This window comes from Dermochelys coriacea, chromosome 6 (assembly GCF_009764565.3).
Source record: "Dermochelys coriacea isolate rDerCor1 chromosome 6, rDerCor1.pri.v4, whole genome shotgun sequence".
In the NCBI taxonomy this organism is placed as follows: Eukaryota; Metazoa; Chordata; order Testudines; family Dermochelyidae; genus Dermochelys; species Dermochelys coriacea.
In genome coordinates this window covers 71,458,737-71,472,453 of record NC_050073.1, presented here as the reverse complement: position 1 = coordinate 71,472,453, position 13,717 = coordinate 71,458,737, and the positions used below count along the sequence as shown (strand labels likewise).

General features: G+C 37.5%; 1 protein-coding gene across 4 annotated transcripts in view; it reads left to right on the top strand.

Moving 5' to 3' along the window:
• Positions 1-13,717, top strand: part of LOC119857438 (neuroendocrine protein 7B2) — an 84,475-nt gene that overhangs the window by 8,894 nt on the left and 61,864 nt on the right. For 3 of the 4 annotated variants that reach the window (XM_043516424.1, XM_038406374.2, XM_043516423.1), the window contains exons 7-12: positions 612-686; positions 1,367-1,522; positions 3,666-3,801; positions 5,703-5,811; positions 6,228-6,375; positions 6,858-9,540. In XM_043516424.1, the coding sequence (XP_043372359.1) occupies positions 612-686; positions 1,367-1,522; positions 3,666-3,801; positions 5,703-5,811; positions 6,228-6,375; positions 6,858-8,449 (2,216 nt within the window). In that variant the 3' untranslated portion in view covers positions 8,450-9,540. Of the gene's footprint in view, positions 1-611; positions 687-1,366; positions 1,523-3,665; positions 3,802-5,702; positions 5,812-6,227; positions 6,376-6,857 lie in introns of those variants that run through there. The other variant, XM_038406375.2, reaches the window with a different exon arrangement.

The window sequence follows — 13,717 nt, the reverse complement described above, 5'->3', positions numbered from 1 at the left end:
GTCCATTAATCACAGTTAGCTCACACAATTAACGCAAAAAAAAAATCGTGATTAATTGCAGTTTTAATCGCATTGTTAAACAATAGAAAACCAATTTAATACATTTCAATATTTTTGGATTTTTTCTACATTTTCAAATATATTGATTTCAGTTACAGCACAGAATACGAAGTATACACTGCTCACTTTATATTTTTGATTACAAATATTTGCAATGTAAAAATGGTAAAGAAACTATTTTTCAGTTTACCTCAGTCAAGAACTGTTGTGCAATCTTTTTTTGCAAAAGTACAACTTACAAATGTAGATTTTTGTTGTTGTTGTTACGTAATTGCACTCAAAAATAAAACAATGCAAAACTGTAGAGCCTACAAGTCCACTCAATCCTATTTCTTGTTCAGCCAGTTGTTAAGACAACCGAATTTGTTTGCATTTACAGGAGATAATGCTGCCCATATTTTCCTTTTAAAAATGTTTTAAAACATCAAGGAGACTACTGATTTCTTTGTCGTCGATGGTGCCCCTTTCACATAAAATAATACCTCTTTTAAAAAATAGAGCAAGACAAGTCAATATTAAAGCTTGATTGCTTGGTATGTCTTGCATTTCAGATATTGTTAGTGGAGCATTGAATAAACTTAAATCTAACAGAACACCCTCCACTACACCTCAGCGAGACAGAAATGGTAGGTATTTAGTGTTTGTTTGCACTAAATAGAGCCTCATGCAGTATCTTTAGATTTGTGGACTATATTCTAGTAAGGCTGAAACTAAAGTGAATTTAGTTTTATTTCAAAGGGATATGAGTTTCTAAACAAAGTTTCTGGTCAAAATTGAATATAGTTACATTTTCAGTGAGGATACTGCATTTAGTCTTAGAGCTGCTAGCACTGATCAGTTCTAGGATTAGAAATTAATCTGCTTTTATCTAATGAAAACCAAGGCTTGAATACAGTAGGGAGCACGCAGCCATGTTGAGTATTAGAGAATGAATTTATGCTTCAATTCAAATATATTTATCTTGCTTTGCTTTGTCAGCTTATAAACTTGCAAAAGGTAACTGTTTGTTTTCTTGCAATGAAGAATGCAGCTAAAACTCTTCCCACCTATATTTTCTTGTCATATTAATTTTTTTTACTTTCCTATGCAAAATTTATTAAAGCTATTTGAGTGCCATGCCTGTTTTAAAATGCATGCGTTTTGGTTCAGTTTAGAATAACTGCTTCTGGAGAAACTGACTTAAATACTATATTGTTTATACTATATTAAAGCTGACTTAAATACTATATTGTTTGTATCTTCGTAAGCTCTCAACTTTAAGCACTTATTGCAGATACAGCTTTATTAATTGTAGTCTTTCCATCAGTGACTCCATTGATTCTTACTCCAAGCACCAAGCGTAAACTTCCAACTGATTCTTCTCAAGGCTTCTCTAGCAAGAAAAGGCGGTCCCTGAAGCATAATTTTGCTTTCGAATTGCTCTCAAGTAGCTTTTTTACCAGCGCCTCAACACCAGCATCAGGTACAGTGACTTACATTGTAGCTTGAAGGCTTTCAGGTTGTGCTGTTGTTAATGCCTTGAAATCTATATTGCTCTTAGTGGGTAGTTCATAGAAGAGCAATTGTACTCAAATAACAATTTAATTACCTTCGTTCCTTGCGCTTTGCACCCTGTCTGTGGGAGATCTTATCAGGTCACATTGTTTCAGCTACGATCTGTGCTGATAACTCTCTGAAATCTATGTATCCATAACTGACTTGTCTCTATCCATCCAATTCTGCATTTAGGCTTCTCCGTAGCAGCTCCTCTCGAACATCTTGTTAAAGCTTGAAAGGTAAATTTTCAAAAGCAACCAATGAAAGTCGAGGACCTCAAGACTTAGACACTCTGAAAATTTACCTGAAATGGCCAAAATAGAATTCCTTTTCTTTTCTCCCCAGCCTTCTGTGTTTCACTAGTCACAAAATGACCATCTTTCCCATTAGTCACTCCTGCAGTCTGAAGGGTGTTTTTTTTTTTGTTTGTTTTGTTTTCGTTTTTTTTTAATTTTTCTCTCCTTATACCATATATCTAGGTGAGGGATCAGCAACCTTTGGCACGCAGTGTCAGGGAAATCCATTGGCGGGCTGGGATGGTTTGTTTACCTTTTAGCATCCACAGGTTCAGCCGATTGCAGCTCCCACTAGCCGTAGTTTGCCGTTCCAGGTCAATGGGGGCTTCAGGAAGCAGTGGCTAGCACATCCCTTGGCCCGCACCGCTTCCCCCAGCCCCCATTGGCTTGGAACGGCAAACCGCAGCTAGTGGGAGCTCTGATCAGCCAAACCTGCGGATGCTGAAGGTAAACAAACCGTCCTGCCCCGCCAGCAGATTTCCCTGATGAGCCGTGTGCCAAAGGTTGCCAATCCCTGATCTAGGTCATAGTCAAATCTCTCCATATTTTGCCTAGTATATTGCCGTGGTCTCCTAAACACAGTGTTGTCCTTTTACATCATACAAAATTCAGCTGCTAAAGTAATCTTCCTTCTGAATCCTTCCACTGGCTCCCTATTCTCTATTGCTTCAAATTTAACCTTGTCCTCATCTTCAAAGCTCTGCCTAAATTTGCCCCACCCTACTTTCTTTCCTTGTCACGCTTGTATTGACCTCATCTCCTCCATACTGCCTGTGTTGCCGGGCTTGTTGTTCCAGGTTTGTCAGTTTTCTCTCTCAATCACCTCTGCCTTATTCTGTGTCATTGCATGTTACAATTTCTGAGTTTATCTGCAAGACCACTATCCTGGCTATATTTAAGTCTTTAATAAAGATCCATTCTTATTAGCCTGCTTATTGCAAACTGAGTTGAATTACATATATAAACTACCTATTCCTGTTCTTCTTCTAACCTCTTTGTCATTGTGTTGTGATCTTACAGAGCAGGAACAGTCCTCCTTTAATGTTTGGAAAGCACTTGTTGCCCACTAAGTGTTTAAAGAATCTTCACTCAGTGGGCACTAAGTGTTAACATAAATAGTGAAGATTCTTTACTTAATCTATACTTCACAGCAGGTATGATAAGTACTAATGTTTTAGAAAATGCTAGCCTCACAGCTCAGCTTTCTGTGCAGGCTGATGGATAAAACATCATATCCTTTATTGTTATACTTCTACAACACTTAGCCAGAAGAGAGTTTTAAGAACTTATACTTGATCTAGTGTTGTCAAAGATTAAAAATGAAAAGAGACACTGTTGATCTTAAAACAAAAACTTAAATTTAATTTTGATATTGACAACTTTTGATCAATGATCTTCTAACTAATCTGTATGGAAATAACTTAAGATGTGAAACCAGCAGCATATATGTTCTCCCACCTCTTGGTGTCAAAACAAAGGTTGTTTTGGGGTATGGTGAATTCCCCCTCTTCTTTTATGTAAGACTACAAACAAACAGAATTAATTGTTTTTGTCAGTTCTCTCAAGAACACTGCTGAACAAATGAGTTTTTTATGTGTGTGGGTGTTTTTGTTTTTTTTTTTTAAACTTAGTTGCTAATGGTTAAGGTGAAAATAAGACACTTGCTTTAAAAGAAAATAGAAGTGGCATTAGAGGTTTCTATTTTAACAAACTCGTTCTTGTTTAGGTGGTGTATTCTTATCATGTACATGTGACTTTTTTTTGTTCCTGTAGCTCAATTTGAAGCAAGCCCTTGTGTCTCTCTCGAGACATCTCGGAGTTCACTGTCTCCTTCAGTCACCAGTGAAAAGCATCTGTCAAGTACAGGAAATCGAAGAAGTAAAAGAATTGCAAGTAAAAAAATGTACAGGTAGCTTGTCTTTAATTCACAGAAGCTATGAGTGCACACTGTTAAAAGTGAATTGAAAAGCAAAATGAAAAAGGATTGCCCTTTACTGTCTTATGGATAAAGACAATCTCAACATTATTTTATTGATTTATTTAGAAGCTTTTATATTGAAAGGATCGTGTCTTGCCACATATAAAGTGAATTGATGATCTGTCCAGATCTTAGTGGCGAAGTGTCCATACCAAACTGCCATTACATTTGGGTTTTGTTTTGAAATGAACATGGACTAAAGCATGCATGTACGGACACACACATAATTAAATCAAGCAAGTTCCTTTCTCTTGTCATAATTCAAGTTAAACTGGACTAAATATTAGCTTTTTACTTTTTAGCATTTTAAAGAAACTGATTCTTTGGGGATACTGGAAGCGTTTAAAAAAAATTTTTTTTAGTTTAGTTTTGTTTTTTTTAAACTGTCCATTTTCAAGGAATTGTTTATGCCTTAATAGCTTATTTCAGTTCTTGGTGGATCCTGACCCCTTTATAATATCCATCCCTCTGTTTCTGTATTTTCAGTACATCATACTTCAGTCTCATCCATTTCTAAATCATGGATTTCTAAAGCATACAAATGTTAATTCCTTTCTTGGGAATCAAGATTAGGGCTGTCAGTTAACCAGGATTAAAAAAATTAATCATGATTAATTGCACTTATAACAATAGAATACCAACTGAAATTTAATAAATATTTTTGGATGTTTTTCTACATTTTCAATATTGATTTCAACACGGAATACAAAGTGCATAGTACTCACTTAATATTATTTTTGATTACAAACATTTGCACTGTAAAAATTATAAACAAAAGAAATAGTATTTTTCAGTTCACCTCATACAAGTACTGAAGTGCAATCTCTTTATCGTGAAAGTGTAACTTACAAATGCAGTTTTTGTTTTTGTGTTTTTTTTGGTTACATAACTGCACTCAAAAACAAAACAGAGTAAAACAAGTTCCTTCAGTCCTACTTCTTATTCTGTCAATTGCTAAGACAAGCAAGTTTGTTTACGTTGACAGGGAGATACTGCTGCCTGCTTCTTATTTACAATGTCACCTGAAAGTGAGACTAGCCATTCGCATGGCACTTTTGTAGCCAGTGTTGCAAGGGACATGAATCTTTAGCGAATCTGGCACTTACAACAGTGCCATGTGAACGCCTCACTTTCAGGTGACGTTGTAAACAAGAAGTGGGCAGTGTTATCTCCTGCAAATGTAAACAAACTTGTTTGTCTGAGCAATTGGCTGACCAAAAAGTAGGACTGAGTAGACTTGTAGACTTTAAAGTTTTACATTTTTTATTTTTGAATGCATAATTTGTACATAATTCTACATTTTGTAAGTTCAACTTTCATGATAGAGATTGCATTACAATACTTTTGAGGTGAATTAAAAATCCATTTTTTTCCAGTACAAATATTTGTAATAAAAAATATAAAGTGAGCACTGTACACTTTGTATTCTGTGTTGTAATTAGAATTAATATGTTAGAAAATGTCGTAAACATCCAAAAATATTTAAAATAAATGGTATTCTATTGTTTAACAATGCGATTAATTTAATTTTTTTAATTGCTTGACCCTAATCTTTGAGTTTTTTGGTATTATTATTTGCTCTTTGTACCTGTTCAATTTCTTGAACATCGCCTTATTAGTGTCAGAACTTTTTACATAATATTTTAAATAGAACCTCATTGGTCCTTTTTCTAGTATTTGAAATTTATTTTATTTATGCTTATCAAAGTTCTTTCTGTGAAGCACTAGTGCAGAGCACCTTTTGCACTAAAAGTTCAAAATAAAGAGTAGAAGAATATATATTGAATTTATCTTTCCATGCACTTTTTAAAAACAATTATTCAACTTACCAGGGTTGAATCAGGAAAAACTGGTTGCTTCTCTCCAAAGATTAGCCGAAAAGAAATGGTTCGCAGGTCATTACGTCTGAAATTTAGTCTGGGAAAAAGCAGCAAAGATGTGGTAAGTACACTTCTACTATCCTATTCATCTTTCTTGTAGCTTATTCTATGGCAGTGGTTTTCAGCCTATGGTCTGTGAACTAAGCCTAAGATTTCCAAAGGGGTCTGCACCTCCATTTGAAATTTTTTCAAGTTTCAGACCAATTAATGTTTAAGGACAAGTGTAGAGTGTTCTGGATACTGTACAGTATCCAGAACTCTAAAACCAGGTCTGACTTACTAAACATTTTTTAATTTCGTATTTAAGAAGTTCACTTTTAGAGGTTGCTGCAAATTGGAAAAGTATTTTCTGAATTGCAGACATCCAAAATCGAAAAGGCCTAGAAAGTAAATGAAGATCTAAATGACTTCCTCATGTTCAGCTTTTTAAAAAGATTAAGATTAGTTTTTTCTCCCCCCCACCCCCTTCTGCTTAAGAATATTTTAACTGGATGTCCAGTTGGTAAAGGATCTGAAAATATTGGCCGGCGACTTGCAAGTCAACAAGACTTGGAAAACAGAGTTGAACCTGTAAAGACAGATACGCTTTTCAGCACATGTGTCGGTGAACAATTCTCAAAGAAAGGTAAATGTCTTGCAATACTTACAAGCTCTCTTTTTATTAGTTATATTCAGTATTTTTGTGGAGTAAAGATAGATTAAAAACCTAATGATTGCTTTGATATCTTGAGTTATTGAAAGCACTGAAAGTGAAAAGCAGTTAGACAATATTAAAGCTTCTTAGGAAGCAACAGATAATTTATATTGGCCAATTAGAGGCCAGTTTTTGTATGTATAAAAATAATAAATATTTGCATTATATCATGCCTTGCTTCTTTGACGCTTGAACCTAATTGCTCTCTTTTAATATTGTAACCTGTTTATGAAGGACTTTCCTTTCTTTGAAAGAAAATAGTGTAAGTCTCTCAATTTCAGTGAATGGCATGGCTTTAAACTCGTAATGGTTTTTTTTAATAACTTGAGTTATCAGCAAAAGTTTTGTCTGGTTTAGTTAATGTTCTATGAGGACTAAGGCTAAACAAATAATTCTATCAAACTTCTTTCAAGGTTCACAAATAATGAGCAAGTCGGAGGAGAACTTGCTAACTCCAAAACATGATAAAGCAAATTACCGAATGTCTTGGAATGGACCCAATATTACACATTCTCATGGCACCAGCAACAATGAAGCAAGTCTCGTGGAATATCTTGAAGCAGGAGGTTGTTTTTCAGAACCTGTTCTTGTTGTTGGAAAGCCACCTGCCATTCCAGATGACTTAAGAGCCACTACTGGAAATCATAAGCAAGATAATAGTCTACGGGAGTACTCGGTTTGTGTGGATGAGAATAACTTGACAACAGAAACATTATTGAAAATTAAAAAAGCATTTTCTGAATCTGGAAGCAATCTTCAAAATTTAATAGGTGATGCAAAGTCTCCTGTATCAGATTTAACAGAAGAAAAGTTAAGTGAAAATCCCTGTCTCACAGGTGTTAATCAAGAGAAGGACCTTGTTGAAACTTCAGCTGAGAGTCTGGCAGCTGAAAAATCCAAGGATCAGTTTAACCAGTTTGCTAATAAATCTTCTACCACTGACAAATATCAATCAAGTAAAGATGAAATCAAGGTTGTGGAGGAAAACTGCTTCCAAAATCCTATTGAGATTGAACTTCAGACGCAGAAATTGGGCATGGAAGATGCACCAGAACTTAGTATGCCTCAGGTAATGTCCAGGGAGGACAGGTTAACTTTTCAGAACAGTTATTCAAAAGATAATTTAAAGAAAATAGATTCCCTCAGAAGAAAAGAAGGTGAGGAACTGGAACAGTTGGAAAGAGTTGTTGAAGAGTGCGAGCTAAAGTCCCGTAATTCAGAAAAAGATAATGGTGAGTCTACTGCGGCTGGGGAGCTCCTTGTCTCACAGTTGTTGGAGTCTAAAAACAGTCCTGGCAAACAGTACTTGCAGACTGGAGGTTATGATAATACTGTCCCTAAAACTTTACCAGTTTCTGACCATGGAAAGGTTTCTGACCACATACACTGGTTCAACAAACTTTCATTAAACGATCCATGTTCCGCAAGCAAAACTAAACCACCTCTTAAGTTTCAACGTACTCCTGTCCGCCAGTCTGTAAGAAGGATAAACTCCCTCTTAGACTCTAACAGACAATCTGTAAGCTATAAATTGGCAAAACCTGGTGAAGTTTGTTCTCCTCTTGTTAAATCCGTAAGCTATGATACTGCACTATCCTCCTGTACAGAAAAGTTCTCAAAGAATTCCACAGTTTCATTGCTCTATTGTGAAACTACACGCACACAAGTTTCTACATCATCTGAACTAGACTTAGAATCCAAATCTTCAAAATTGATAAATTCGCTAGAGCAGGCTGATGCTTCTGTGAAAACAGTTAGAATCTGCAAACAGAAAGTGACTATTTGTAACCCATCAAAGTCTGTTCTAGAAGATCTAACCAATCATGAAGCACCAAAAGCTGCTGTAAAAATGAACTCAAGTATAAACATTCTGATTGCCACACCAGATAAAAGTACCCTCAGGAAAAGTGCTACAGGAAAAGAAAAGGCTCGATACAGGGGATCTCCAAAGAATCCAATATCAAAAGCAAAACTCCTGCCAACTGCTAAACCTGTAGACTTATAAGTACTAATTTGATGATTTTCTCAAAGAACATTAAGGTAGTTTTAGAACAATTGAGTCAATAAAGTCGATATGTGATTCTTAGTTCTGCTTTTTTTGTAAAATAGGATTTTATTTTATTTTGAACATGTACAAGTAAACTATTCTTTGTATGATATTCGGTATTTTTCTGTTTACTGTGGCTTCTTATGATTACTAGTCAGCTGCTTATTTTAATTTTGACTAGATTTTTAAAAATTAGAAAAATCTAGTTTAAAAACTTATAGAAACCAGTTACAATAGGTTATGAATCGCTATCTCAGACACTGAGTCAGATCTAGTTAGAAATAACAGGTGAGCCTGAGGTATTTCAAAATCTTGCAGCTTCCAGTCGAGAGTAGTAATATTTCTTTAAGAGAAAATTGCTAGATATTTAAAAGCAAAACCAACACATCCAAAAGCAAAATGACTTTGATGCTGATCATCAAAACATGTGAAACATTTTTCCATTTACTGTACTTGTCTTAATTCTTTAACTGTATTAAAACACTACAGTCAAAAAAGAGACTTGTCAGTGTTCGAACTTCAGTATCAATGTAGACTTCGCAGTTGCTCCAATTCCTGTGTGGCCAGGGTATATATTGCTTTTGGTGTAAGTCAGGGTACATATGGCTTTTTTACCACTTGATAGTTGCATTTTTTGTCTATGCAGATCTATTACTATCTAAGCATGCGTGCACACAAATTGGAGAAATGGTTGAGCATATGGAAAACAAATATGCAATTAGATACTGAAGTATTAAACATCTTTGTACAGTACACTTGGCAGGATGGGTGTGTTCTGTTATGTTTACCTGATATTTTCATTTGCAATCAAGCTGTAAAATAAGTTTAATAGCGCAAATGAGGCTATTAATAATAATTTTCTGGAGCAATTTTATGTAGCTAATCATAGGTTGCAAAAGTAGATTAAAGTACACTGTTGCTGAAATAATGGAAGACAAAAGTAAAAAGCCATATTGTTAAAAGTTCATTTGCACAAACAGATGTTTACATCTATCTTAGCATTAAAACTGTTTACATCTATGTCATATTCATTATAAAATTATTTAAGAGTAAAAACTTGAAACTTTTCCATTACTGATTTCTATATGTATAGCTTGTTTGCTGGCAGAACATAAGAGCGTTTTGGTATGTACTTTGTTTTTAGTCTAAGCTTTTTTTGTCCCTTATTTGTGAAGGTTCTTTCTACAACACTGATTCTATATCCTATATTGGAAAAAATGACTAAGGACATTTGAGATGTCAGAGTGTCTGTATCCTTTAAGTCCTATCCAGGGCTCTATGTCCTCTTGACTATATTTAAAAACCCAATTTTTACAACTCCATAATTTTCACCAAACCTCTGACTGCCAAAAGCTGGGCAGATAATAGGCAAGGAAAAGTCCTCCATCCTCCTGATGCTGTGCCCTCTCTAAAAGCCAGGGGGAATAGATATGCTTCTCACTGTTCTAAGCTTCAACAGATTTGGGCTCTTTTAGCCTATGGAGAGGAGTGAGTTCCAAAGCTAAATGGCCTTTACATTGACTCCTGTAGCAGCACCCTCTTCTTCGTGGAAAGATGACTGGAGCACAAGAATGTCTACTCACAGTGCAAGAGAAAGCTGTGGGCCAAGAAGTATATGGTCAAGTACATATGGTTCAGGTCCTTGTTTCTATCCTACAGAGTCTTCAACTTCTTAGGGTATGTCTGCACTCCAACTTGACACGTGCGGTTGGCTGGTGCTAACTGACTCAGGCTTAAGTGGTTGTTTTACTGCAGTGTAGATGTTCAGGTCTACAGCCTGAGCTATAGGCCCCTCCCACCTTACAGGGTCCAACGTGAGCCCAAATGTCTACGCTGCAGTTAAACCACCCCTGAGCCTGAGTCAGCCGGCACTAGCCTGCTTAGTGTTTTTAATGGCAGTGTAGATATACCCTTAGATTTCATTCAAACAGACAGCCATTGAGGGACATCCAGCTTTTTCATCTGCTTCATTTCTGGGTAGATTTTTGAATAGAGATAGTTGCAACATCCTGGTGACATGTAACAAATCTGGTACCTGCACATTCAAAGGGACAGATATTCATATTTGCCACAAATATGGTTGCTTCTCCCAGCCACTTTTGCTTTAGCTGCAGGCCTGGTCTGTATCCTATTCAGCCAGATGCTGCTTACAAGCAATTTATTGCTTTGCTGGGCACCATTAAATTGTGTCTTTGGCACACTGAAGATGATAAAACCCAGTGGTGAAGTGGGAACTTTTTAGGATATTTTTACAAAGTCTATGTGCTTCAGTTTTCTCCTACAGCAGGGGTGGGCAAACTTTTTGGGCCAAGGGCCACATCTGCCTGGAGAAATTGTATGCAGGGCAAGGGGTTGGGGTGCAGGAGGGAGTGCGGTGTGCAGGAATGGGCTCAGGGCAAGGGATTGGGACAGAGGAGGGGTGTGGGGTGCATGAGGGGACTCAGGGAAGGAGGTTGGGGTGTGGAGTGCAGTGGGGCTCAGGGCAGGGAGTTGGGGTGCAGACAGGGGGCTTAGGGAGTTAGGGGATGGCTCTGGGGTGGCAGAGGCATGCACTGGGGCTGCCTGCCCTGGCCCCACACCGTGCTGTTCCAGAAAGTGGTCAGAACCACATCCCTGCACGGCCCCTGAGGGGGGCGGCGCACAGGGCTCCATGGGCTGCCCTTGCCACACCTCCGGGTACCTCCCACGAAGCTCCCATTGGTTGCAGTTCCCTATTCCTGGCCAATGGCAGCTGCGGGGAGCAGGGCCTGGAAGCAAGGGCAAAGCAGGGAGCCCTCTTCTTCCCCCCCATCCCACTCTGGGGCCCCAGGGACATGGTGCTGGCCGCTTCTGAGTGGCGCGGAGCCTGCGGCACCACAGGGGGGCAGTCCCGCGGGACTGATCCGAAGCCCTGAGGGGCTGTAGTTTGCCCACCCCTCTCCTACATGTTACATTGCCACCTAGTGGGGAAAAAGGATTGTTTTCTTTCCGGATGCCATTTCAGATTTTGGTACGGGGGTAACTTTAACTGTGATTCGAGGGGCTACCCAGGCACTGGAAAACTCTACATTTTTGCAGCTAATAACTTAGAAGTTAGCTGACAGGAGCACAGTATCTAATTCCTATATAAAGAAAAATAAATGTATGTATGTATATACATAAACACCAATTAAAGCTCTATTTTAATTTCAGTTAAGAACAATCGGAAATAATACAGAAAGATATTCCTAATCCCAAACCTTGAGGTATCCATTTTAGAGCCTTAACATAGATATCAGAAACACAACTTTGATACTTTGTATGCTATCTTTAGCAGAGAAATAAAATCTGCTTAAAATCTTTTTACTCCTGCAATTGTATTTTTAAATGGCTTATGTTCCAAATTGTGAAAAGAATTAGATAATTTTGTTCCATAAATGTTTAAAGGTAAATAAATTATTGAAAACATAATACTTCAGACATGAGCTAAAACAATGGATAATACTGTGGTCTCATCTTGACAAAATTGTTAATGGCTTCGTTGATTATCTAAATGTTTTTGAAGCTTCACATTCACAGGCTAAAATTTAGAAACACATAAGTGACTTACTAATATCTCCCATTGTGGAGCTTAAGTAGTCCTTTACTCTCTTGAGCACAGAGAAGTACCTCTCATTTGATGCTGTAGAAACTGGATGGCTCACCCCACTATCTACAATAGACAACAAAGACTAGTAACCCCTTGGTAAGTCGTTGAGAATGTTCCAGAATTCAGAAATTGAAGTATGTGCTTACAATGTGCTTCTTGGCAACTTTGACTTCTCCATCCAGATCACTGAAATTGGTGCCTGCTGAATCTGCAATTATTTTCCGTTTCTCATAATCAAGAAAATTTTCACCATTGTTTTAGCTCATACTGGAAGTGTTATGTTTTCAATAATTTATTTACCTTGAAACATTTCTGGAACAAATGAACCATCTAATTCTTCTCTGCACAAGCAGTGCAGAAAGCAAACTCCAGTTGAGGGTGAATCATCCTATCAATCTCAGTAAGAATTCTGTCCAGAACAGTATAGTAGAAATCAGATTATAGATTCTTGAGTGCTCTTGGGACCATCTGTAGATGACAGGCCCAGTGTACTAGAAACAAAAAAACAAGGCCAGTTTGAAGGATATTTTGTTAGGTGGTCTTTTGGTACTGCTGTGCTCAGCAGTTGTGACTTTCTGACCTGGAATAGCAATTTCAAGTTCCTTGGCAATGATTTTAGCTTCACATAACTCCTTCCACTGGCTCTTAGATGTTCTCATTGGTTGAAGAGCAGCAATATTGCTTCCTACTAATTCCATTGCACTTGATAAATTTAGGTTTTCATGTTGCAATTCTTCTGAAGCACTATGCAAAATCTTGAATATTCTTTCCAAAACCAAGAGCCTCAACAGAAAGGAATAGCTCTTTAACCTTGCCATCAAGCCCTTTGCTCTGCTAGCTGATGGTGCTGAAATAGCTTCCAGTGTTTCCACTACAGTGCCCTATTTTGCATGCTGTTTTCGGAGGGAGTCATAACTGTATGACTAGTAAGTTTCATATAATCTCCCTAGCTCAAGTACCCTCCGGTGTAGCTCCTGCTGTGCTTTAACAAACAGTTCATGGTGCTTGTAACTACTGGTAAGCAAGTAGCTAGGAGAATGTGCGGTCTTGAGGGTAGAGTAGCAGAATAGGGATCAGGGATGAGATATATTTCCTGCTCTAATATTAACATGTTCTGACATCTTGTGGCAAGTCACTTTTAAGGGACGCTGGGTAGATTGTAATAGGTGTATTTTTACTTTGTTACTAACTCTTGATTTCAACATTTCTATCATTTAGGCTACTTACTTTTTGCAGTTCACCAAGATTGGAGTAGATCATTTAACTTTTGGATGCATCCTAATAGGGCAAGGCCTCCTGAGTTTATACTGCACCTAGCTGGGGCTCCAGGTGTGTTACCTACTACGAATAATAATAGATTAGAAATACTTTAAACAGGAGTGAAACGGACACTTTCAAGTCCCTTTCACTTCTATTTAAAGGCTACAGACTAGCAGCCGTGTTAGTCTGTATTCGCAAAAAGAAAAGGAGTGATTGACAGATTGACAGAGCCAGAAGAGTACCCAGAAGTCACCTACTACAGGACAGGCCCAACAAAGAAAACAACAGAACGCCACTAGCCATCACCTTCAGCCCCCAACTAAAACCTCTCCAACGCATCATCAAGGATCTACAACCTA